Source organism: Acartia tonsa, chromosome 5, assembly GCF_053477335.1.
Source record: "Acartia tonsa isolate MP-2025a chromosome 5, ASM5347733v1, whole genome shotgun sequence".
Lineage (NCBI taxonomy): Eukaryota > Metazoa > Arthropoda > Copepoda > Calanoida > Acartiidae > Acartia > Acartia tonsa.
This window is the reverse complement of record NC_137264.1, coordinates 37,407,246-37,431,183: the sequence shown is the minus strand read 5'-3', so window position 1 is coordinate 37,431,183 and position 23,938 is coordinate 37,407,246. Positions and strand designations below refer to the sequence as shown.

Sequence of the window (23,938 nt, the reverse complement as noted above, 5' to 3'; positions counted from 1 at the left end):
GAGAGGGGGTCTGTCAGGGGGTTAAGTAGGGGTACAGAAGTTTAACTGCCTGTTTTGGTGCTGGAAGCGCCAATTTTTTTTTAACTGAGAATAATATCTTAATAAGTTGTAACTATATACAGTGAAAAAAGGGACAAAAAAAGAAATTTTTTAGGCCTTTTCAAAAGGCAGTTTTGAAATCCCGTTATTTCAACAAAAAAATTAAAATGCTTAGAGAATGGCTTGGAAGGTGAATTTAGGTGTTCTGCATATTTCAACTTAAACACATAAGGCCTAAGATATGATATCCCAAAAATCTTTTGTCAAAGTCTACTCTACACCTAGCGCTGGCGATTTCATTTTTAACAGTTATAAAATGCATGATTTTAGAAAACTGACTGGCGCTAGGTCTAGAGTAGACTTTGACAAAAGATTTTTTGGATATAATATCTTTGGCCTTATGTGTTTAAATTGAAATATGCAGAAGAGCTGGAAACCTGCACATTACTGAGATATTGTTAAAACCGCCGTGCTACCGTTATCTGTTGATATTTTACATGCCTGGCGCTAGGTCGCCAGTAGAGATAGAGAGCTGAAATTTTGTACATATATTTCTAGGCCCCTAAAGTAACTTTTTAGGTTAGCAGAAGATTGAAATTCGAAAAAGAGTATTTTCATGAAAAGATCTAATGTTCAACAAAAGAACTTTCTTCTCAGTAATGTTTATTTTCAAAAGAAATGTCCACTCTCAGTCTCAGGTCTCTATGTCTTCTTTAAAGTTTAAAGTAATCAGTTTTCAATCTTTGAGACACTGTGTGTGTGTGTGTGTGTGTGAGTGGTTTGACCACCTATTGAAGAAATACTATTTAGAAGCATAGCTACTCTGTAGTTGCTATTCTGTATGTCAGGGGTCATTCTACTACAATTATTGAGGATTATCACTTATAAACCTTATCCATTGAGATTAATTTCTCCCAAAATACTTTTCAAAAAAGCGAAAATTATACAAGTATCATATTTGGTTCTTTTTTAATTGTATGTAAAACAATACTCTTGTTATTGATGCAGTCGATTTTTCTTCTGAAATGGAAACTTTTCGTATTACAAATTACACTTTTTAAAATTACTCAAAAAAGGCATGGTAAAAGTTGCATTTCACGCTATCCCTCAAATGAACATTTTTTAAATATTTAAAAATATGTTTAATGTATATTAAAAACAAAGAGAGGAGGGAGTTAATGCTCGACAAGGCACTTTGATGGAAGTTAACTTAATTTAATTTCTCATCTTTACATTCTGGCTAGCAAGACTGATATCATAATAGGATAAAAAGATGCTGTGAGTATTGGTGCAAAAAATATGACGTAACAAAAAAAATTAGCCAATGAGAGTTCACTATAAATTTTACCATTGGTCAATAACGGCCTCTCATTGGCTAATTTTTTTTGTTACGTCATATTTTTTGCACCAATACTCACAGCATCGGATAAAAAGTATAGAAATTATAGTTTTCACACTTTAATTTTTCTTTTTAAACAAGGTTGGAGAGAACTTTGGTCAGTAAATTATTCTAGTACCCAAAATTTTATAACCACATTTTCTTATATTTTTTTTCTAAAAAACATTGATTTATTCTAAAAAAAAAAATTTATTAGTCGGTTCAAGACTAATAGTGTCCAAACTTTTTAACCAATATTTCTAATCTCTATAAGAATTATAAATGGGGATGTATATCACTTTATCGTCTATTGTCTTATCCCTTCAGTTCCCTGGTATTTAAACACCTGCATCACATTTCAAGGGTATCTTCCCTGTCACAAAATCAGAAATTCAGTAAAAGTTAATTAGACTAAAAATCTGACAAAACAATTTGAATTTCTTACTCAATGTATTATACTGGTTAGGATAACCCCGCAGGGGTACATTACAACCACGTATGTATAGGGGCCAACTGGGTTAGCACTCCCTGGAGGGAATTGAATGCTTATGCATTTCAAATTATTTTAAAGACTATATTCGTTGCTTTTCCTCAAACTGCTCAGCGAGACCAGAAACCCCAAACTCATTTTTGAAATTAATTAACAATTAGAGGGAGGGGGTATTTTTATTAATGCCTTCCCTTGAACGGATACCCTCTACCCTATATAACCTTACCTACGCTTAAAACACAAACACACGAAAAACTACCTTCCTTCCCTTAATTTAAAATTTTTCAAATTAAGATTGGGAGACTTTGATGGAAACTACCCAATCTTTAAATATTCTAACTAAAACCAAATAAGTATTCCTTGCACAATTAGTATATCTTATTTTATATGTATTTCCAACTCAATGTTCTATATTGCACCAATGTCTTAATAATTCAAAAACAGAAAAATTATGTTTAATATCGTATTACATACGGAACTGGTTTTAATCTTATATTTTTTTATTTTGCTATCCGCGGAAAGCTGTCTATGATACGATGCGATAAATAACTATTATAAATTACAATATGCTTTGCTGATCACCTTATCCATGTCAGTTTTAATTCATTGGTTCCGCTTAATCTGCTGCTGTGTCATGCCATTAGAAGTACTTAGAACCATCATTTCCAGTTGATAATATATGTTTAGGCCAAAATCTAGAGAAAATTATTGACTTTCTAAATTGAAAATATAGTATTTCAATCTTAATTTAAAATCGCTAAGATTCCTAGATTTATTATCATACTACTTCTAAAAGTTTTAACTACATATTAATAAAATCAAGATCTATTAATAAAATCTAAATTTTCTCTATCATTGTGACATTCTTCCATTACCGTTCTTAGTTACCTACCATAGATACCACTAGATGACCAACAACGTTACTTACTAATACATATACACATAATATATATACAAACCGCTAATTTGTATTCCACTAGATGACCAACAACGATACTTAAAATTATATACCACTAAAGGACCAACAACATTACCTACTTTTATATACCACTAGATGACCAACAACCTTTCTTACTTTTATATACCACTAAATGACAAACAACCTTACCTACTTTTATATACCACTAGATGACCAACAACCTTACTTACTTTTATATACCACTAGATGACCAACAACATTACTTACTTTTATATACCACTAGATGATCATCAACCTTATTTACTATTATATACCACTAGGTGACCAACAATATTACTTACTATTATATACCACTAAATGAACAACATTACTTTTATGTATATTTTATAAGAAAATGTAATTAAAAAGCTATTTAGTACTTTTAAATTTTTATGATAAATTTTGATGTAGCAAAACCCTAGTGCTTGGTTAATTGTCTGTTTCTGTATAAAAGTGTCTCTGTGTGTGTTTTAGTGTCAGCCAGATAATGTTTCAATGGACCATTTCAAATATGGATACTTCGGTGATGATGGAAGGGTAGTCGACCAGCCACTCAAAATTTCAGTTTAAAAAAAAGGAAAAAAATGGGAGTGATTGGAGGGTTGAATTTACCATCTCTAAACCTTTAAGAAGCTTCAATGTGGATATGAAGCTGTAGTTAAAGAAAATATGAGAGAATAGGAAAATATACGTTAGATCATCTTCACTCCAATATAGTTAAAATTCTGCTTTTGAAGCTTGTCTTTACTAAGGGAGAGAAAGTTTTAAAGATTTATTTAAATTGCATAATCCCTTGCCCTTCATGAAACAGTAATTTATTAATCAAGTATTTAAAATCATAAATCCATAAGATTATCACATCTAATTGGTTGTCTTAATTTGCCTTGGTCAAATTCCTAGAGTAGGCAATACCAATTTATAACATCAGGTTTTAGGATGTCAGCTGTTCCATAACTAGGGTATGTCCGTCCGTTTGTTTGGTTTTATCTACTTATGCCAGCCGTCGTCGTAATAGAATAAATGCCTTTTCTAAATGCTCTCATTACATCCCAACACCGCATTGTCTCTCACGTACATACTCATGTATTGACCAGTACAATTACAAATACTCAAATTGGATGTGCCATAGTTTAACTGTTCTTGTTGCGCTTCCAGTCGACAAAAATGACTGCAGAACCCGGATTTGGTCATGACTTTACTCTGATCTACTTGATGACTTTTTAGAAAAGGAAAAATCATTCTAAATTACTTTTTTTCTACTTCAACTGAGAGACAGCTTTCAATGTAAATTCTTTACTAAATTTTTTGTCTGCGTATCTTTCAGTTTGATTTAAACACATAATGAATATTAACAATATAGTATAGTACTGTAAAGCAAAATCTTATTGGCATAATTGTGAATATTAAACTCAAAAGACAGCTTTTAGTCGACAAAAAATGTACATAAATTAACACGACGTAGTGTTTTATTTCTTCAGTATGTCATTAGTGACTAGCAAAGTGAAATATGTTCAAATCAAGAATTGCAAAATCCTTATTTTGCCATTTGGCGCATTGTTCAGCGAAAATAAAGTTTTAGGTTCATTTCTTAGTTACGTGCAAAAGTGATTATACGTGATTTATTCTCTGTGCAATTTGAGAACTATAAGATAATAGTCAAAAAATCAAAGTAATATTGTATAGCAGCGTAAATGTAATGTTGAAAATAAGTATTACATTTGTAATTATAAAATAGTTTTAGGTCTTTTTAGAGTTAATTTTAATTCAATATTAATATGTTTTTTCATCATGATATTTTTTATAAGTGTTGTAATATATTTGGATCTAGTGCAGTAGGCCTTCTTTTGTTGATCAAATTAAAATTTGTGCGTAATCTATACGTTCCACCAGTTGGCCGTTAGCAGCCTTTAAAGTTCATAGATTATTGGATATGTTCGTTATAAAATTCTTTTTTATCGTGAACTGCACTAGATCCATATGCATTTTAATCATTGACTTTGAGTTCAAATTTCTTTTTTAATCCTCTAATATGAGGTAAGTAATGTTTTTTTTTGTCTGAAGCTAAATATCTTTGAAATTGCTGGTCTGAATTGGTTTTACTTGTTAGAGAAGTTTTAAAAATATCTTAAGTGTAGTTTTAGGCTACTTTCTGACCCCCCCCCCCCCTCCCTCGTACATATATGCTTGAGGCGAAGTGACTAGTTTAACGAAAGGTTTTAGTTCCTGACCGTGTGTCAGCTTAAAATTAAACAAATTATACAAAGAAGTAATTTTTTGTGTTTGAAGCCTAAGTTTTCAAAAACTACTTCTCTACTTGAGTTCTCCTTTTCAGGAAGCTTCACATATTTCCTGGGATGGTTTAGGCTCTTTTGTTTTTAGATTTAAGCCCTTTGATAGTTTAAGGCTATTTTTCTGCCACCTTCTTACCACAGTTCTTAAAAGCCGACAGATGCTATAGGCGCATTGCCATTATGCTTATAATCTAATTGTATCTAAGATATTATATTGTAGTTGCTACGCTACTTATTAACGTATCCTCCTTGTTTTATATTGAAACAAATAAATTTATGATATAACTATAAATTGACAAGTATGAAAACTAAACTTTTTTAATGGCAGAAAAGTTTTTTAGTAGCGAAGCTACTCTATAATTCACAATGTCCGTCCGTCTGTCCGTAATTAATGAATGAAACGTGATTTTCTCGGCTCCTATTAAAGATAGATAGTTGAAATTTTTTGTGAAGATTCTCACTATATATGCCCATCTAAAATATACAGTGTTTTGTCCGTCTGTTTGTTATTTGGGGTGCGAGATCGATTCCTAGATTTTTACGTTTTCGTGATTTTCTCAACTCCTTTTCAAGATAAAGGGATGAAATTTTCAGGGATTAATTAATTTTATATTCTACACATTTTCACCAAGTTTTATTAATATTTTTTTATTAACTGGGGTGCTAGATCGATTCCTAGATTTTTTAGGTTTTCGTTGTTTTCTCAATTCCTATTCAGGATTGACGGTTATCAGGGATTGAGTATGCGCATGTTCCACATTTTTTCATCAAGTTTCATTAAGATTTGTCTATTAATTGCGGTGCTAGATCGATTTCTAGATTTTTAAGTTTTCATGTTTTTAAGGTTGCGTGATTTTAAAGGTGTGATGATTTCCCTAGTTTACCAATATTAATATTTATTATATGACACTGCTTTATAATTTTTTCCCCTGATATACAATCATAATTTTTGAGCTTCGCTACTTATGGATGTTGTCATCCTTGTTTTACTACAAAAATTATGAGCTTTGTAAAACATATTTAGATAGTTTGTTAAGTGTTTTTTCAATATTGAAAATTAATTTCATTAAAACAGCTGGATCTGAGTTGTACATATGTGAAATGTGTATCTTTGTATGTCCTGTTAAGGTTTTAGGCTATTTTGTTTAATATACTTTTTGAATTTAAAGCAAATTCGAAATGCAGGTCGCTAGGGGCACTTAAGTATTTATTAAGAGTGTATGTAGACATTTTTATTACCTTATTTTATAAATTGCAGAAAAAATATATTTAGACCTTTATTTAAATTTTGGGATGGAGACACTTTCCTTTAAATAGTTTTAAAAACCTTCAATTCCCTCTCAATCTTACGCTACTAACAAGAACGACATCCTTCTACTTATATTTAAGGATGCAGGCAAAATTTACTTCCATAAATGTTCTAATAAAATTGGCTAGTTATTCCAATACCTTTCTACAATATTGGTATGCTTGTATGGCCACCCTTGTATATTAATATATTTCTTTAACGCGTCAGCAACATTTCAAACTTGGACAAACAATCTCTTCCAAATCTCAGGAAAAAACAGATAACTTTAAATGTCAACTAGCGGCTACCCCCTTAGAGGCCTCCAGGGATACTTATGAAGGGGGGAGTTGAATTCGATGACCCAATTTTTCATTTTGTATTTGAAAATAAAAAATAAAAAAAAAATTGAGGGAGATTTTTTTTTCAATTTTAGTTTTTAAAATTTTGTTTGGGGGAATGGCAATTTTTTCCAAGGTCCTATGAGAAGCTACTCTATAAAGGAGAACCATATCGGTTCAGCGGTAAGCAAGATTTTTTGGTGCAAACAAACAGACAGATAAACATAATGTTAATTTTTAAAAAGAATAACAGGATGTATAGCTGCCTATGTGTGTGTATGTACCTAAAGATCTCGCTAACTACCAGACCGTTAGTTCAAGAATGTCCAAAAGGGAAGAGAAATGTGATAATTCCCCCTTCCCTCAATTAAAGACTCTAGACCTCAGGGATCTAAAGGTAAATGACACTTGCCGATAAATTTATTTACATCACCAATGATGACAAACATAATTACACCTTCAATATGTTAAAATTGATGGTTAAAACGTTTGAACAATCTAATTAATAAAAGCAACCTATCAAAATACAACAAAAGTCTTCAAAGTTTTTGCACCAAAAAATATGAAAACATTATTACATAACTTTGGGGACAAGTGTAATAAACATCCCCAATGTATCCTACCACCCTAATAGGCCCTACAGAAATTTAAAAATATATTTCATTGTATATCCATTGCCCACCCTACTTGGATTCTCAACCTTCCCCAACCAATTAAAAAAAGCTTAGACGTTTGTTTTCTATATAACTCAACTATTAAAAAACTATTAAAAGAAAATTTGCATTTCTCCTTTAACCCTGATAACAAACTCGTTAAAACTTTACAGAATAGAAAAAAAAGAAAATTTCTGTGAATTTTCCTTTCAATTTCAATTGTACTGAACATTCTATGCCCCCTCGCATTTTTATTTTTTTTAAATAAACGAAAAAAATGAATATAGACAGCTATAGGGAAATGTTTTATTGTGCTTAAAAAACTTAACTTTTCATAACAATGATTAATAACATAAATTTCAACAGAGCTGTGCAGCATTAGTATCCTTGTTGCTTGTCACGTTTGTACCGATGTATCTCGCTCACTGCTATTTGATATGATTTTACTTTACAATTTAGCTTTTCATAGGTTCTGTCTACTAGCGCTCCCCCCCCCCCCCCGAAAAAAACGTTTAAAAACTAATATTTAAAACTTCCTCGCCAATTCAAGTATCCCTAGAGGCATCTAGGGGCATAGCCGCTTGATGCCTAATACAAAATTTACAATAGAGCTCTAAAGTGAATTTTGTTTGTTTGTACTAAAGGATCTCGTTCACCGCTTAACCGATATGGTTTTCCTTTCAATGTAGCCTTTCATAGGTCCATAGGTGGTTCATAACTATTTTAAGGAAGGATACCACATTTAATGATTTGTACTGTATTACATTTCACTGTTGAAGTTCTACTAATAGACAAAATAGTTCTATAATTTTTTAGAAAAAACAGCAAGGGAATCTAAGACAAAAAAAAATTTACACAGAAAAAGTACATTAGTTTGTCTTTCATGCTTTATGAGTTTGAAGATTTTTATATTGCGCTAACATGAATAGTACGTACTAAACTCAGTAATTAGCCAGTATCAAAATTTTGTTAAAGTTATCAACAAGAATGACAACATACATCAGCAGTGTAGTAAAGAAACTCGACGGACTTATGGACAAAAAAAGTTTTATGCCAAATGCTCTTTGAAAAGTGGTATATTCACAATAATCTTTTGAATAGTTATGATAAAGTACATTGTATTTTTATAAATTAAATTTTGATTCATGCTAATGTACATGCAACTAAAAGATAGGAAGCTAACAGTGAATTTACTTCTACGTGCGCCATATGTCCACAAATTAAAACTACACCAAATAAAAGCGTAGACGTTTTTGACTTTCATGTACGTAAAAAGACCAAATAATAGATAAATAAGGATGAAAAAATAGAAATACAAAGTAACAAAGCTTCAAAAAGAACACGAATGAACACTGTATTTACAGACAAATTATTTAGAGCAGATACCTTTATAAAAAAATAGCATGACTTTTTATCATGACGGACAGACGGACGGGCAAAGTGCGTTAAACATTGGATGCCTTCTGATAAAAAGGTTCTAAAAAAATCGGCTGTTTATCTTAAGTAGTGACTTAGTAAATCACATTTCCCCATAGCGTTATCGACAGCCAGACAGACGGGCAAAGTAAATTATAGTGAAACTTATCTTCGCTAAAATTTTTTAATACGAATTTTGTATTTTTAAAAAGGGTATTGCATAGAGAACGAATCTGTTTTTGATGGTCTAATACATAGCTGTTATACAGATTTGATACACATGGGTGGAAGTGAATGGACACCAAAGCTATTGGGGATATTTTTTACACTACGCTTGCTTAGATGCATTGTCATTACCAGGGCGTATTGTTGAGGTATTATTGGGGGAGGAATAAAACTGTTTGTGATATAAAATTTATCGTACAAATGCTGAATCACTTTTTAAACCATATCTATGTATATGAAGTGGAATTAAAATTGATTAGTATAGTACACTTGATGGACAAGAACCCATTATGTAGAGATGCCAATCAATGAATCCCACAGCTAGTCTAAATTTTCATGTAAATAATTCTCATTATCTTTCATAATTAGACTGATTTGTCTTTAAATGACATAACAATGTCGATAAGTCAGTCATATGCACTGTTATAAAGAGTAAATTTGTCGACGTTGGGTATGGAAATAACGTTGAGACACTTTTTGCTTTTCCTCACAAAACCTCCACCCACCCCCACTTCCCTTATAAGTTGAAAAAGGGTAAGGTAGTAGTTTTCTTTTTGTTTAATTCATGTTGGGGAACCCAACCGTGCACAGCAAATACCTGTGGTGACCAAACACTTCGGGGCTTCCCTCTATCCAATCTAACCTAACCAACCTAGCCTAAATTTAAAAAAAAGCCGGCATTTTACCTAAAGGATATGTTAATAAATAAAATCCCATTTTTTGTACTTTTAAAATTATTTCAAGACATATTGTCCCCAATCAAAAAAGCTATTACGTTTGTACATTACACTTACTTCAAAAGATCTCTTAATATACAAATGCATTGCTTTCAGAAATTACATAATAAGAGTTGTCTTTAAATAGCACAACTACTCTAAAATTCTCAATATGTCTTGTCTGTCCGTACGTAAATTCATTAGGATTTCTCTGGTTGGTTGGCTTATAATGGACCGCTCACAATCTACGTCTATCTGCAAGTCCTGATATTTTCTTGATGTTTAACAAATACTTATGTATAGAAAGATGGCTCGCTACTTATAGAAATATTCATCCTTGTTTTTTAATTGTATAATTGCTTCTTTATTATGCTATTAATAGCTTTTACTTAATTTAGGGTGGGGTACAATAAAACTTTTTATGAGTTCATTTTTGAGAAAAATTTTCAGTCGGTGTAAAATAATCTTACTTTAACCATCTAGTTAAATAATACTTTATAATTTTGTAATTTTTTTTAACCATCTTTGTAATAAAAACACAACTTTTAGGGAAAAAATTCTTTGCTTTCTCTCAAAGCACTATTTCCCCATTCTCAGTACCCTATTATACTTTTAATAATACCTTATACATATTATTCTTATAACCTAACCTAAGCTGACAAAGTAATTCTAAAATGAAGGAAAGAGTTTTTTTTGTGTTGGACCAGGCACTTACAGGGAAACCGTCAAAATTTATGTTATAGTTGCTACATCAACAAAGCTACCCTATAATTGATACCAAAAGTCAATAAAGTAACAATTTTAGATAAGTGCTGCAATTTTTGATGAAAAATCTGATTTTGTGGATTTTTATGGTGTTAACATCCTTACTTCATAAAGTAAATAAATACAGGGATTAAGGGATCGAATATTTAATGTTGTAGGGTCTCAAACCTTGGAGACCAGCTTAAAGTGTTCGTGAAGTATTTAGACTGAATTTAGGGACTTTGGGGACTAGCGCACACTTACTGCGGAATTTGTTAAGAATCTAGCATACAAAAATAACAAAAACAGACAATTAACACAATTTCTAGCAGACAAACAATTTATATAGTATAAAATTATTTCGGCTGGTTCTAACAAATATTTTTTCCATGATAATGTCATTTCATGTCTACAAACTCTACTGTGATATTTGTGTAATAAACAATCTAAGAACCCTTTGTGTAAACTTGATTATTGGTGAAATTTTGTGATACTAGCGGCTGCGCCCCTAGCATCTAGGGGCTCAATATTCGAAAGGCAGAAAAATAGCATAAAACCTTACCCAGACTTATTTTTAAAAAAATGAATAGCCTAAAACCATCTCAGAGCTTATAAGAGGCTTTACTGTAAAGAAGAACCATATCGGTTCAGCAATTAGCGAGATCCTTCGCTACAGACAAAAAAAGCTTATTACTTTATATTATAGGACAGGAGATTGGATGAACATGTTCTAAGAACGATTTTTCTAGTTATTAATTACAGAATGTTTACCTCATTCTGATGTACTAGTAATTTCATCTATAAGTAAATGTTTTTTTTTTCTTAGAACTCTTTCTCATTTTGAGTTTTCTGTTTTAGATATACATAGACATTTCACAATTTTCTTAAAAGAAGGTGTATCAACTTTTTTTTTATAGCTAGCCGGTTCTTTTAGTAAGTAGTAGATGTAAAATTTTTCATAGAATTCAGATATGCAATCGGTTTTTTTGTAGACCTCTTATTTTTTAAGTAATTTAAGTTTAAAAAAAAAAAAAAATTAAGTCGATTTTAAGGTACTAAAATGCAACAAAAAAAAGAAAGAAAATGGCCATTATGAACAAAAATAGTAAGATCTTTAATTTGACACCTTACTTTTTCAATTCTGTCAGGTAATTATTGAAAAAATCGATTTTTTTAAACCCACGAGAATAAAAACTTTGGACTTAATTTTATTATTTCACAGGTAAAAAAATATGGGTTCATATATACCTTTAGAATCAGAAAAATATTACGAATTCATTGTAAGCAAAATTGAAAAAAAAAGTTTACAATATAGTATATAAACTACAATAAAAAGGAATTATATGAAAATATCATATTATATTGTACAGGCAACGTCTTAATTCTTGAATTGAGTATAAAAATGGGAAGAGGGTAAAGAGGGGGTAAAAAAGGGAAGACGATAGTGTTGCCTGAACAAAAAATACAATTGGCCATTTGTTTAGTTTTTTATTTTTTTACTTTTTTTCAATTTTGCTTACAATGGATTCGTAATATTTTTCTGATTCTAAAGGTATATATGAACCCATGTTTTTTATGTCTGTTTGAGAAAATATTTAGGTCTAAAGTTTTTATTAAACCGAGGTTAAAAAAATTGATTTTTTCAATAATTACTCAACAGAATTTTAAAAGTAAGGTGTCAAATTAAAGATCTTACTATTTTTGTTCTTACTGGCCATTTTCTTCTTTTATTTTGTTGCGTTTTAGTACCTTAAAACCGACTTAATTATTTTTTTAAAAAACTTAAATTACTTAAAAAATAAGAGGTCTACAAAAAAACCGATTGCATATCTGAATTCTATGAAAAATTTTACATCTACTACTTACTAAAAGAACCGACTAGCTATAAAAAAAAAAGTTGATAAACCTTCTTTTCTGGATAAATCTGTTTTTCTTGGCCTTTCAACAATTAATTGCCCATTGTCCCCTCCCTTCCTCCCTGAATTAAATAACTTTCTTTGTGTGATGTTTTCAACACAAATTAAATTTTTTTTGTTTATTGCACTAGTCTTTATTGATTTTATAATATCCTATTTGTTGGCTTGACAACTTTTGGTAATTTTATTAAATTTTGATTGGTTGGTTCATTAAGTCGAGCGTACACACTTTTCAACCACTAATTTTAACCTAAAAAAGGTGTAATTTTTGTGTTTATATATTAGAGATTTACATCAATTTATCGGCCATAGTCTTTTATCCCTTCAGATCCCTGACTTGATTGAAAGCATGTATTTAACCACTGGTACGATAGTACGTGTCAGTCAGTGACACACGCGTCGTATGTGAAATTCAAACCATCCATCCATTTAAAATAAGAATAGATATTTATGTTGTGTAATTATATTTAATTTTGATAGTGTAATTAGATTTAATTTCGGTTTTATCCTGTTTTTAATCATTAGGAAACTTTTAATTATTAAATCAGGATAGAGAAATGCGGGAAGGATAGTACAAGTAAATGAAGTACATAACTCTTTTGTCTTATTTTCAACCATTTCTTTAATAAAATAAGATATGATTATATAAAATTGTCACACTTTTGCGATTATACCTCAACATTTTAGGAATTTTGAACAATAGTAGAACAGTTTTATATATGACATGACTTTATTTAAATCCGCTGTATTTTGAGTGTTAGTGTTAGGACAGATAGAAATACTCAAAAATGTGGATAACATTTACTCTCAATAAAGATTTTTTAAAGTTATTTAGCTACGCCCCTAGAGGCCTTCAAGGGAACTTGAGGTGAGGGGGCAAGTAAACCCCCCTCATTTTCAATTTTAGTCCCAAAATTAAATTTAAAAAAATGAGGGGGTGGTGGCGAAGATTTCTTTTTGGAGGGTGGTGTTACTCTACCCCAAAATAGTTATAAACCTTCCTAGGATTTTATTAAATAGCCAAGGGGGATTTCTTGTCTTTTCCCTGCTTATAAAGCAAGTAATAGGAAATTGATGTAAAGTTTTATTTTAACTTTTCCTGTTATACGAATCTTTATCATTCATATATAACGTCAAAACTTTACTTAGTATTATTATTTTTGCTTTTTTTCCCTTCATAATAATCAAAAACTATTCATTTGGCTGCTACAATTTTTACTAACTGCTACACCCTTTGAGACCTCTAGAGGAACTAGAGGTGGGGGAGGGGGTCCTTCAAAAAAGACAATTACTTTTATATAAGGATTTACCGATCTTTAGAGGTTGCTATTAAGAAGTATAATTCAATTTCAAAAAAATTAAAAATTGTTTATCTAAGGCTACCACAAACTTTGCCTTGTATCTTATTCCTTTAGTTTTTTTTACACAAAAAAATATCTATTTTCTCACAGTAGGACGTTTAGACGTTTCGGAAAAGAGAAAAATGAATAAAAATAATATTCGACACATTTGACAAAATATGATTTCATAGTGGGGCAAATATAGGATTAAAGTATGTTTTCGTGGGTCGCCACAAACTTCGAATTTTGTGCATGACAAAATCGATATAAATCGCTAGTTCACACAACCCACCGTACCCCGTAGGAACTTTTAGAGATAAAATCAACCTTATTTGACGTTCACTCAAAGCCCAAAAATAATGGACTTAAAAGTGTATTAAACTGTATATAAGACATTTGCGAATATATTGATACCATTAATTTGCCTCTTAGATAGAAAAAAGTATGTTTTTTTAATATTTTTCTCTTGCTACAAATCAAATTTCAAATTTAAGTCACCAAAAATGCTAAACTAATTTTTGCTCTAGAAGAATCAATTTTTGGAGTTAGAAAGTGCTTAATACCTCATTTTAATCGCCTGGCATTGCTTTATAATATACAGGTAATGACTTCGTTTTTTATGGAACAGCTGACTAATAAATCGAGGTTTTGTGATAAACCCACTTTTGTTGTTGCTCCATAAATGATATTTTTTTCCCCAATTTTTTTAACTGTAAAGAAGCTTTATATATTCATATAACATCCACCTAAATTTGACTTTTGATATTTTATTTATAACATCACCAGAGGGAATTGAATTTTGGAAAAAAATATCAATTTATATTTTACACTGCTATGCATTGTTCTTGTTCTTGTTTCTAAAAAAAATTTATATTATAAAAAAGAGAATTATTTAACGCTTCTATAGGTATGTTTATCATTTTTCTAGGCTAAATATAACTTTAATTAGACCATTTTAAAGTTAGACATCATAACATATTAACACAATTATTGAATCGGTCTGTATTATTAAGCTGGCAACTCTTAAAACAGCTGCATTTCATTATCATATTATATATAGTAATTATTATATGTATAAACACACTTAATTTTTTAACTTTTTATTGATGGAATACATATGTTTCTCTATAAAAATAGATCATCAGTTCCAATTAAGATGTATAAAATAAGAGTTAAAAAAAAATATACATATATATGTCAATGCATTTTGAATCATTTTAAAAGACTAAATAAGAAAGAAGTGTTAGAAAATTGTGCCCCCTGCCTGCGGGTTTTTTTACTGCTTATATCCTCTTGGGGTTGGGGGGGAATTAGCATCTTTATATAAAAAGGGGGAGGTGTTTAAAGAGAATTTTTAAAGAGAAAAAAATAGGTCATATTTTATCATTTGCAGTTTTACAAATTAATACATATTATATAAAGCTTTTTTGTCTGTAGCTTAAGATTTCGGTAAAGTATAAGGCTATTTTACTAATTTCCTTACTCCTTTATTTACAGAGCTCCTAGATGCTTGGAGCGCAGCTGCTAGTAAACAAACAAAGTAAAACGATTCCTGAATAATTGATTTACAATTTTAAAAAGCAAAACATTTTTACAATTAGGATGTGTATACCCACGCCATGGTTAGCTCTTATTGTTAATTCAGGCGTGTTAGAATTAATCTTAAATGTTGGAAGATGATTTTTGTAGCAGTAAGGTACTTAGCAACTTTATAATCATTACTTTATGTAAAGGGATGTCCCGGTGGGGGGGGGGGGGGGTTAGGGGGTTATTAATTAATAATGCATTACACATGTAATGCCAATAGAGAGGATGCTATAAGAGTGCTCTTATAATGTGAACTTCTCATAATTGAATGGGCTTCCTGAAACCAGAGACCATAAAGTTGGCCTAGTCACTACAAGGGGGAGTGCAGGAGTATCTAGGGGAAGGTGCTTGTAAAAGGGTAATTTTTTTAGAGATGGGGGTAATCACCCCCCTTAACATATTATGGGGGGTATAAACCCAGCCTTTTAAATTTTTTTTAATAGGAGTAAAGAAAATCCTTAAAACTTACAAATCTAGGAATCAAACTAGCACCCCAACCAATAATCGGTTCCATGCCAAATGTAGGAGTGGAAAAACATTGGAGGGACAAATGCATGAGTCCCAAACGTCAGAGTGGAACAAACGCAGGAGTGGGACAAAAGTTGGAGTGGACAAACGCAGGATTTTTGGGACAAACGTCAGAGTGGACAAACACAGTAGTCCCAAACTTTTTTTTCAATTTTGAATTTTTTTTATACAAACACAGCCCCCCTACCTTCGTCCTGTTACTTTTCTTAGTTAGGTTAGGTTAGGATATAGGCTAGGGGGCTGAGCGCTGCAGCCATAGTCATTATTTTGTAAACAGGGGTATAAAAAATTTCAAAATTGTAATATTATTAAAATAGTAGACACTCCTAGGTTTTATTTAAGCAATGTCCACTCCAATGTTTTCCACTCCGATGTTTGTCCACCTTGATGTTTGTCCACTCTGACGTTTGTCCCATTCTTACGTATGTCCACTCTGATGTTTGGGACTCCTGCATTTGTCCACTCTGACATTTGGGACTCTTATGTTTGAGGTAGAACCCCAATAAGTAAATCTCAATAAAACTTCATAAAATTATGCAAAATATCAAAGTATTCAATCCCTGAATTTCAATCATCTACAGCATGACCCTCAAAAAAGTATTTTTAAGCATCTGCAGCCCTTATTTCTCAATGAATTTTAAAAAAATGCATATGTCCTTGTTCTCCATAGTATTCCACATAAGTAGATATAAAAATATTCTTTTTACCTCCATTAACACCGGAGATTTTTAGAGCTAAAGTTTTGAAAAAGTGACTGAGAAAAAGAATTTTTTTTTGTTTCTCTTATTTTTTGGATGGTTATATTATGTTTTTTTGGCAACTGAATAATGAGACACAAAGAAAAACAAGTTAACTAATTATTTCTTTTTTATTCCACCAAAAAATATAAAGGGAGAGGTCATTTTCTAGTAAATCCCGTAAAGGTGTGTGTTATAAGGCCTAAAAATAGTAGTAGAACGATAAGGTGCTCTAGATATATGTATTCCCTATTGAATAGAACAATAGGGAAATTTTTTTTTTTTTTTTGATAACCGTACCTGGATTATCTAAAAAAAATACGAAATTTCTATCAAACGCTTTGTTTGGCTCAAACTGACAAAAATTAAAAAAAAATATAATTATAATAATAATGTTTTCTATAGGTACAAGGTAAAGGTTAAGAACAATCTATACCATTAAACAAAGGAAGAAGTCATTCTTTACAGGTTGATTTATTATAATTATATTTTTTTTTATTTGTGTCAGTTTGAGCCAAACAAAGCGTTTGATAGAAATTTCAGATATTCCAGGTACGGTTATCAAAAAAAAAAAAAAAAAATTTCTTCCCTATTGTTCTATTCAATAGGAAATACAAATATATAGAGCACCTTATCGTTCTACTACTATTTTTAGGCCTTATAACACACACCTTTACGGGATTTACTAGAAAATGACCTCTCCCTTTTTAATGGCAAAAAATACAACTGAATGAATTGATAATTTGCAAATTTTAGGTTATTTATTAACCCTTATTTGAGAAAAGGATTAATTATGACAGTTGCTCCGCCTACTTTTCTGACATCTCAATAATTTAATAGGGGGTTAATTAAGCTTTTTAGACAAAAAAATCATTATGTTTTAATTTTATTTTCTTCATAACTTTTTTGTTATTAAAGTTAGGATTGTGAAACAAAAACAATTTTCCTGCTATATTCATAAAGATTTATTTGGTTTTTTAATCTTAAAAAAATTTGCCTAATAAGTAAGTTTTTCAAAATATCATTAAACTAAAAAGACTCAAAAAATATGTGTAAAAAAATGCTTTTTACTCAAAAACAAAATTTTTTATTTCATTTTTGTATAAAGTTTCTGCTAGTAACAAAAATAAAAGGATTTCTACCTTAATTTTACTAAAAAAGTCGTTTCATGTTAAAAGTTACTTTTTCCTCAGTCACTTTTTCAAAACTTTAGCTCTAAAAATCTCCGGTGTTAATGGAGGTAAAAAAAATATTTTTATATCTACTTAGGTGGAATACTATGGAGAACAAGGACATATGCATTTTTTTATAATTCATTGAGAAATAAGGGCTGCAGATGCTTAAAAATACTTTTTTGAGGGTCATGCTGTATCTTAAATAGGAGTAGAGAAAATCATGAAAACTTGAAATGTAGGAATCGATATAGCCCACCCCAGGAAATAGGAAAATTGTTGTACACAAATTGATTTCAGTATGTTTTAAATGAGCTTACATAATCAAGGACGTCCAAGCTTTTTGATTTGGGGGGGAAGGGGGGGGGGAATTGAAATATCTAAATTTGGGCATCCCCATGTTTATTTTGTGGGGTAATCTTTATATAATAGAGGCAAGGACGTCAAAGCTTTTTATATTTTTTTTTTTGGGGGGGGGGGGGGGAGAGGGGAAGATTAAAAATTAGAAATTTAAAAATTATGGGGTTGCCCCAAATTAATTAATAACCCATGTGTAATGCATTATTAATTAATAACCCTTAACCCCCTAACCCCCCCCCCCCACCCCGCCGGGACATCCCTTTACATAAAGTAATGATTATAAAGTTGCTAAGTACCTTACTGCTACAAAAATCATCTTCCAACATTTAAGATTAATTCTAACACGCCTGAATTAACAATAAGAGCTAACCATGGCGTGGATATACACATCCTAATTGTAAAAATGTTTTGCTTTTTAAAATTATAAATCAATTATTCAGGAATCGTTTTACTTTGCATTATTAATTAATAACCCCCTAACCCCCCCCCCCCCCACCGGGACATCCCTTTACATAAAGTAATGATTATAAAGTTGCTAAGTACCTTACTGCTACAAAAATCATCTTCCAACATTTAAGATTAATTCTAACACGCCTGAATTAACAATAAGAGCTAACCATGGCGTGGGTATACACATCCTAATTGTAAAAATGTTTTGCTTTTTAAAATTGTAAATCAATTATTCAGGAATCGTTTTACTTTGTTTGTTTACTAGCAGCTGCGCTCCAAGCATCTAGGAGCTCTGTAATTAAAGGAGTAAGGAAATTAGTAAAATAGCCTTATACTTTACCGAAATCTTAAGCTACAGACAAAAAAGCTTTATATAATATGTATTAATTTGTAAAACTGCAAATGATAAAATATGACCTATTTTTTTCTCTTTAAAAATTCTCTTTAAACACCTCCCCCTTTTTATATAAAGATGCTAATTCCCCCCCCCAACCCCAAGAGGATATAAGCAGTAAAAAACCCCGCAGGCAGGGGGCACAATTTTCTAACACTTCTTTCTTATTTAGTCTTTTAAAATGATTCAAAATGCATTGACATATATATGTATATTTTTTTTTAACTCTTATTTTATACATCTTAATTGGAACTGATGATCTATTTTTATAGAGAAACATATGTATTCCATCAATAAAAAGTTAAAAAATTAAGTGTGTTTATACATATAATAATTACTATATATAATATGATAATGAAATGCAGCTGTTTTAAGAGTTGCCAGCTTAATAATACAGACCGATTCAATAATTGTGTTAATATGTTATGATGTCTAACTTTAAAATGGTCTAATTAAAGTTATATTTAGCCTAGAAAAATGATAAACATACCTATAGAAGCGTTAAATAATTCTCTTTTTTATAATATAAATTTTTTTTAGAAACAAGAACAAGAACAATGCATAGCAGTGTAAAATATAAATTGATATTTTTTTCCAAAATTCAATTCCCTCTGGTGATGTTATAAATAAAATATCAAAAGTCAAATTTAGGTGGATGTTATATGAATATATAAAGCTTCTTTACAGCCAAAAAATTTGGGAAAAAAAATATCATTTATGGAGCAACAACAAAAGTGGGTTTATCACAAAACCTCGATTTATTAGTCAGCTGTTCCATAAAAAACGAAGTCATTACCTGTATATTATAAAGCAATGCCAGGCGATTAAAATGAGGTATTAAGCACTTTCTAACTCCAAAAATTGATTCTTCTAGAGCAAAAATTAGTTTAGCATATTTGGTGACTTAAATTTGAAATTTGATTTGTAGCAAGAGAAAAATATTAAAAAAACATACTTTTTTCTATCTAAGAGGCAAATTAATGGTATCAATATATTCGCAAATGTCTTATATACAGTTTAATACACTTTTAAGTCCATTATTTTTTGGCTTTGAGTGAACGTCGAATAAGGTTGATTTTATCTCTTTAGCCCAATTTCTGAATATCTAAACATTGAAAAAATGCTAAAAGAAGCTTTCTAATGTTTTTAAAGGGCAGTTGATATAATATGATAATTGTAGACTTTTCCTAGTAGCAAACCTTATCAAAATAGTTTATTAAGAAATGGAAGTATGCAAGTTTTTGGTCTGATAAAAATGCAATACAAAAAAAAATAAAATTTTCTACAAAATTTGTACTAATTTTTTTTTGACATAATAACATAAGGCTATATTAAGGATTTCCCTCAAATTGCATAGTCAGGCACATTTGTTTTTGTTTAAATAAATTGAAAATAAGGGAGAGCGGGTAGTTTTTTTTCTTTTGTTTTAAGTTGATGGAAAGCTTAGGAAATGGTAACCTTTGATTATTAATTTCCATCAAAAATAAATAGAAATAGTACACTTTAAGCTAAATTTATTTAGAAAATAATTTTTGTCAGTCAGAAATTCTAGTTTGATAAAAATACACAAAAATACGTAAATAGTAGCCATTTATGTGTTATTGTAATTTGATAGATTTAAAAAAAGATGGATAAAAAGGAAAGCTGGCAGATTTACCACTCAATAACTAACTATTGTTGTAGTTTTGTCATTATAGTTAATTTTTCTCATGAAAACATTTAACAGCTGTTACTTTATTTTTAAAAATAATAAGGAAAATACGTGAAGGGAATATTTCTAAACCCTTTAATCGGGCTCGGCTGCCACGCGTCAGCCGCTTGTAAGCCTCAGGGAAATCGATATTTTACATTTTTATAAATCAGCTAAAAGTTTTAACCAAACCGAAATATGACAATTCCTCTTTTCAAACAAAAATTCAAAGAATTCAAACAGGTTAAAATCTAAGGCTTATTCGGGATATGCGCTCAGCTGCCGAGCCCTGCTTTTAATACCAAGCAAGGTATTTAAAGGGTTTATGTTCTTAGCATCAAAATCCTACAATTATTCGAAATTAGTCTTGATAATGATAATAAAAAAGTATATTTACATCATTAAAGACAGAGTTGTAAAAGTTACTTTTTCTTAAAAATAACATAATGAATACATGTTTTTATATTAAAAATTTGGAAATCTAGCATAACTAAAAAAGTGATTACTTTAAGCCAATTACGTTTTATTGGGTACTGATTAAGAGCCCCGCAGGGTTAGGACCCATCGCAGTAATTGGGCATAGTGTGGGGGGATGGGGACAATCCGTGCACAACCGGCACTTTTTGTGAATGCACCAAATACTGTTATAGGGACTAATTTTATTGCAATGACAAAATTACAACTTTTGTAAAAATTGTGAGTGGTAAATTTGCCAGATACCTTTGGAAAATCTTTCTTGTTTTCCACACTCACAATTTGAGTCTTGTTATGAAGATTGGCCAGTTAAAACTAGTGATAGTATGCAGTGGAAGGTTCGAGACCCAAATTATGACAAGTAAGATCATATTATAAGCAAATGTGGTATTTTTTAACCAATATTCTATGGGTTAGGTGGTTTCAGAATCCAACAGTATTAAAGATTATTTTGCCTTCCTGTTTAACTACTATTATTTTTTACGTTCTCATAAATTTAAACTTGATTTGTAATCACCTTTTTAAAATCTTGTCTGTAGGTCCTTCTGTTTGAAAATTCTCTCTCTTTATCTCCTTAAGCTTATTGTTTCAAAAGCTTCGCTACTTTTTGATTTTATTGTCCTATTCTTTAAAAAATTTGAAGTACATAAGCATTTTGGGTGATGTCAGGAAGAAGGTATTTTATGCATAAAAAAAACATTTTCCCTACAACATTTTAATGCCAGCTATTTACTTTATTTTTTATTGTTTAAATACGTGCATAAAATTATTTTAGTTTTGTTTTAATTGGCGGAAAAGCTGAAAGCAAATGGTTTTTCTTCCAAAACAATCCAGGGGTCTTATGGAATTAGATAAATTAATAAACAAATTATTAGTTGCATAGATTGTCATACTACTTTGGAATTTTGGATCCAACCAATCAAAATTCAAAAAAGTACCCAAAGTTTTGATCTAACGTCATAAATATAACGTTATTATAAAACATTGGGTACCAGTGTAATTTACAGTTCAATATCTTTCCTTGAAAATATTCCTTTCAAATTGTTTGCTTATAATAAAGTATTAATTTATAACACGACTAACAGCATCTTTAGTATTTAGATTTATCATGAAAATATTTATATATTATTACAAAACCATGCTACGTTTCAGGCTACTAGTGGATGCGCCGATAGCATCTAGGGACTCTGTATGGGGATCGGCAGAAACTAGTTAAAAAAACCTACAAATACTTGAATCTAAAAATAAAATAGCCTTAAACCTTCTCGGGACATATGCGAGGCTTCCATAAAACGGAGAAGCAAATCTATTGAGTAGTTACGTATATTTTCAGAGACAAATAACAAATCTTCCTACATAATAGGATAATCATCCAAAGAGTTTCCAATTGTATTTGAATTCTAGAATCGCATATAAGTAGTGCTAAATATATTTCTAAAAATACATACACTTATTGATAATTGATTTTCAATAAGATTTCTTGAATTGACACTTACCCCACATATTTTCAACCTTTACACTCAAGTTTACTTTCCCAACCTGACCTAAATAAGTACCAATATACGTTTTTTTTGTCAAAAAGTTGTTTTGTGATCCACTTTCAGAAATAGTAAAATTGCCTAATTTTCTTAAAATAACATAATTATTTTTCTCGTATTCATTTGAATCCGGTGGATAGGAACCGGTTCTCATGAATACGAAAAAACTATGTCTAGCACCGTATTATATCCAGTTTTCTACGAATATAGAAATGTACAATCATAAGATTAAAACTAGTTTTTTTAGCCGGTGCCTTCGGCACCACGGGGCTAAAAAACTAGTTTTAATCTTATAATTGTACATTTTATATCCGCGGAAAGCCGTTTATAATACGATACGAGAAATAACTATTATAAAATCTATACATTGCAAATTATTCATTATTTCTCAATACGGTTTACGTCAATTTATTGAAATTAAACGTGAAAATAATTTTATTTATGCAAGATAAGAAAATAGACTTAGAAAGTTTTCATAAAATTTTAAAAAATGTTCTAATTTTATATTTAAATATATCATTCATAATCAAAATAAAAATTCTAACTTAACTAATAGCTTTTAATAGAACGGAAATGTTTACCACAATTATTTACTTAAAATAATCTTGGAATTTTTTTCTCAAACAATCCATTATAATAGTTTTGATGTTTTTGAGCAATTGGCTGTTTCAATTTGAATGTGCATTTCATGGTAACTTAGAACTTTCAAAAATGAAGGGTTTCGTTGATTAAATTAAGTGGCATCAATAATGGGAGGGCTTATCATTAAAGAACAAGCATAGAACAACAAAGGGTCCCTTTGATTTAGAAAAAAACTGATAAAACCTGCCCGGGACCTCCACAAAGCTTCCCTGGTATAGAGAACTCAATGTGTTCTGTTGTTCGCGAATGAGGGATATTAGGGGTCAAACTTAGACTTCCAGCAGATTTTTGAAATTGTAAAAGGTTGATTTCCCTTAGGTTTACAGGCAGCAGACGCGCGGCTACCGAGCCCTTGCTATATATACTTCTAACCTTTTTGATAGACATATAATGAATGTTGATTGAATTTAGAATAATCTATTTCTTTATATTTCTTCCTAAGTTTCACAAGAAGTCTTTTTTAAATTAAATAAACATTTTTGAATGAAATATGTAAATGAATAATATTTCACATTAAAATGATAAAAAATTTGAACTCAAACGTCAGTGCAAGGATGACAACATACATAGTAGT

The 23,938-nt window shown here is 30.4% G+C and overlaps 1 protein-coding gene across 6 annotated transcripts in view; it reads left to right on the top strand.

Moving 5' to 3' along the window:
- The window catches only part of LOC145320005 (proton channel OtopLc-like), a 118,792-nt gene that overhangs the window by 12,488 nt on the left and 82,366 nt on the right, over positions 1-23,938 (top strand). The window contains exon 1 of one of the 6 annotated variants that reach the window (XM_080162441.1): positions 21,413-21,545. The exons of the other annotated variants lie outside the window; for them this stretch is intronic. Within the exon in view, the coding sequence (XP_080018567.1) occupies positions 21,511-21,545 (35 nt within the window). The 5' untranslated portion in view covers positions 21,413-21,510. Of the gene's footprint in view, positions 1-21,412; positions 21,546-23,938 lie in introns of those variants that run through there. 6 annotated transcript variants of the gene reach the window in all.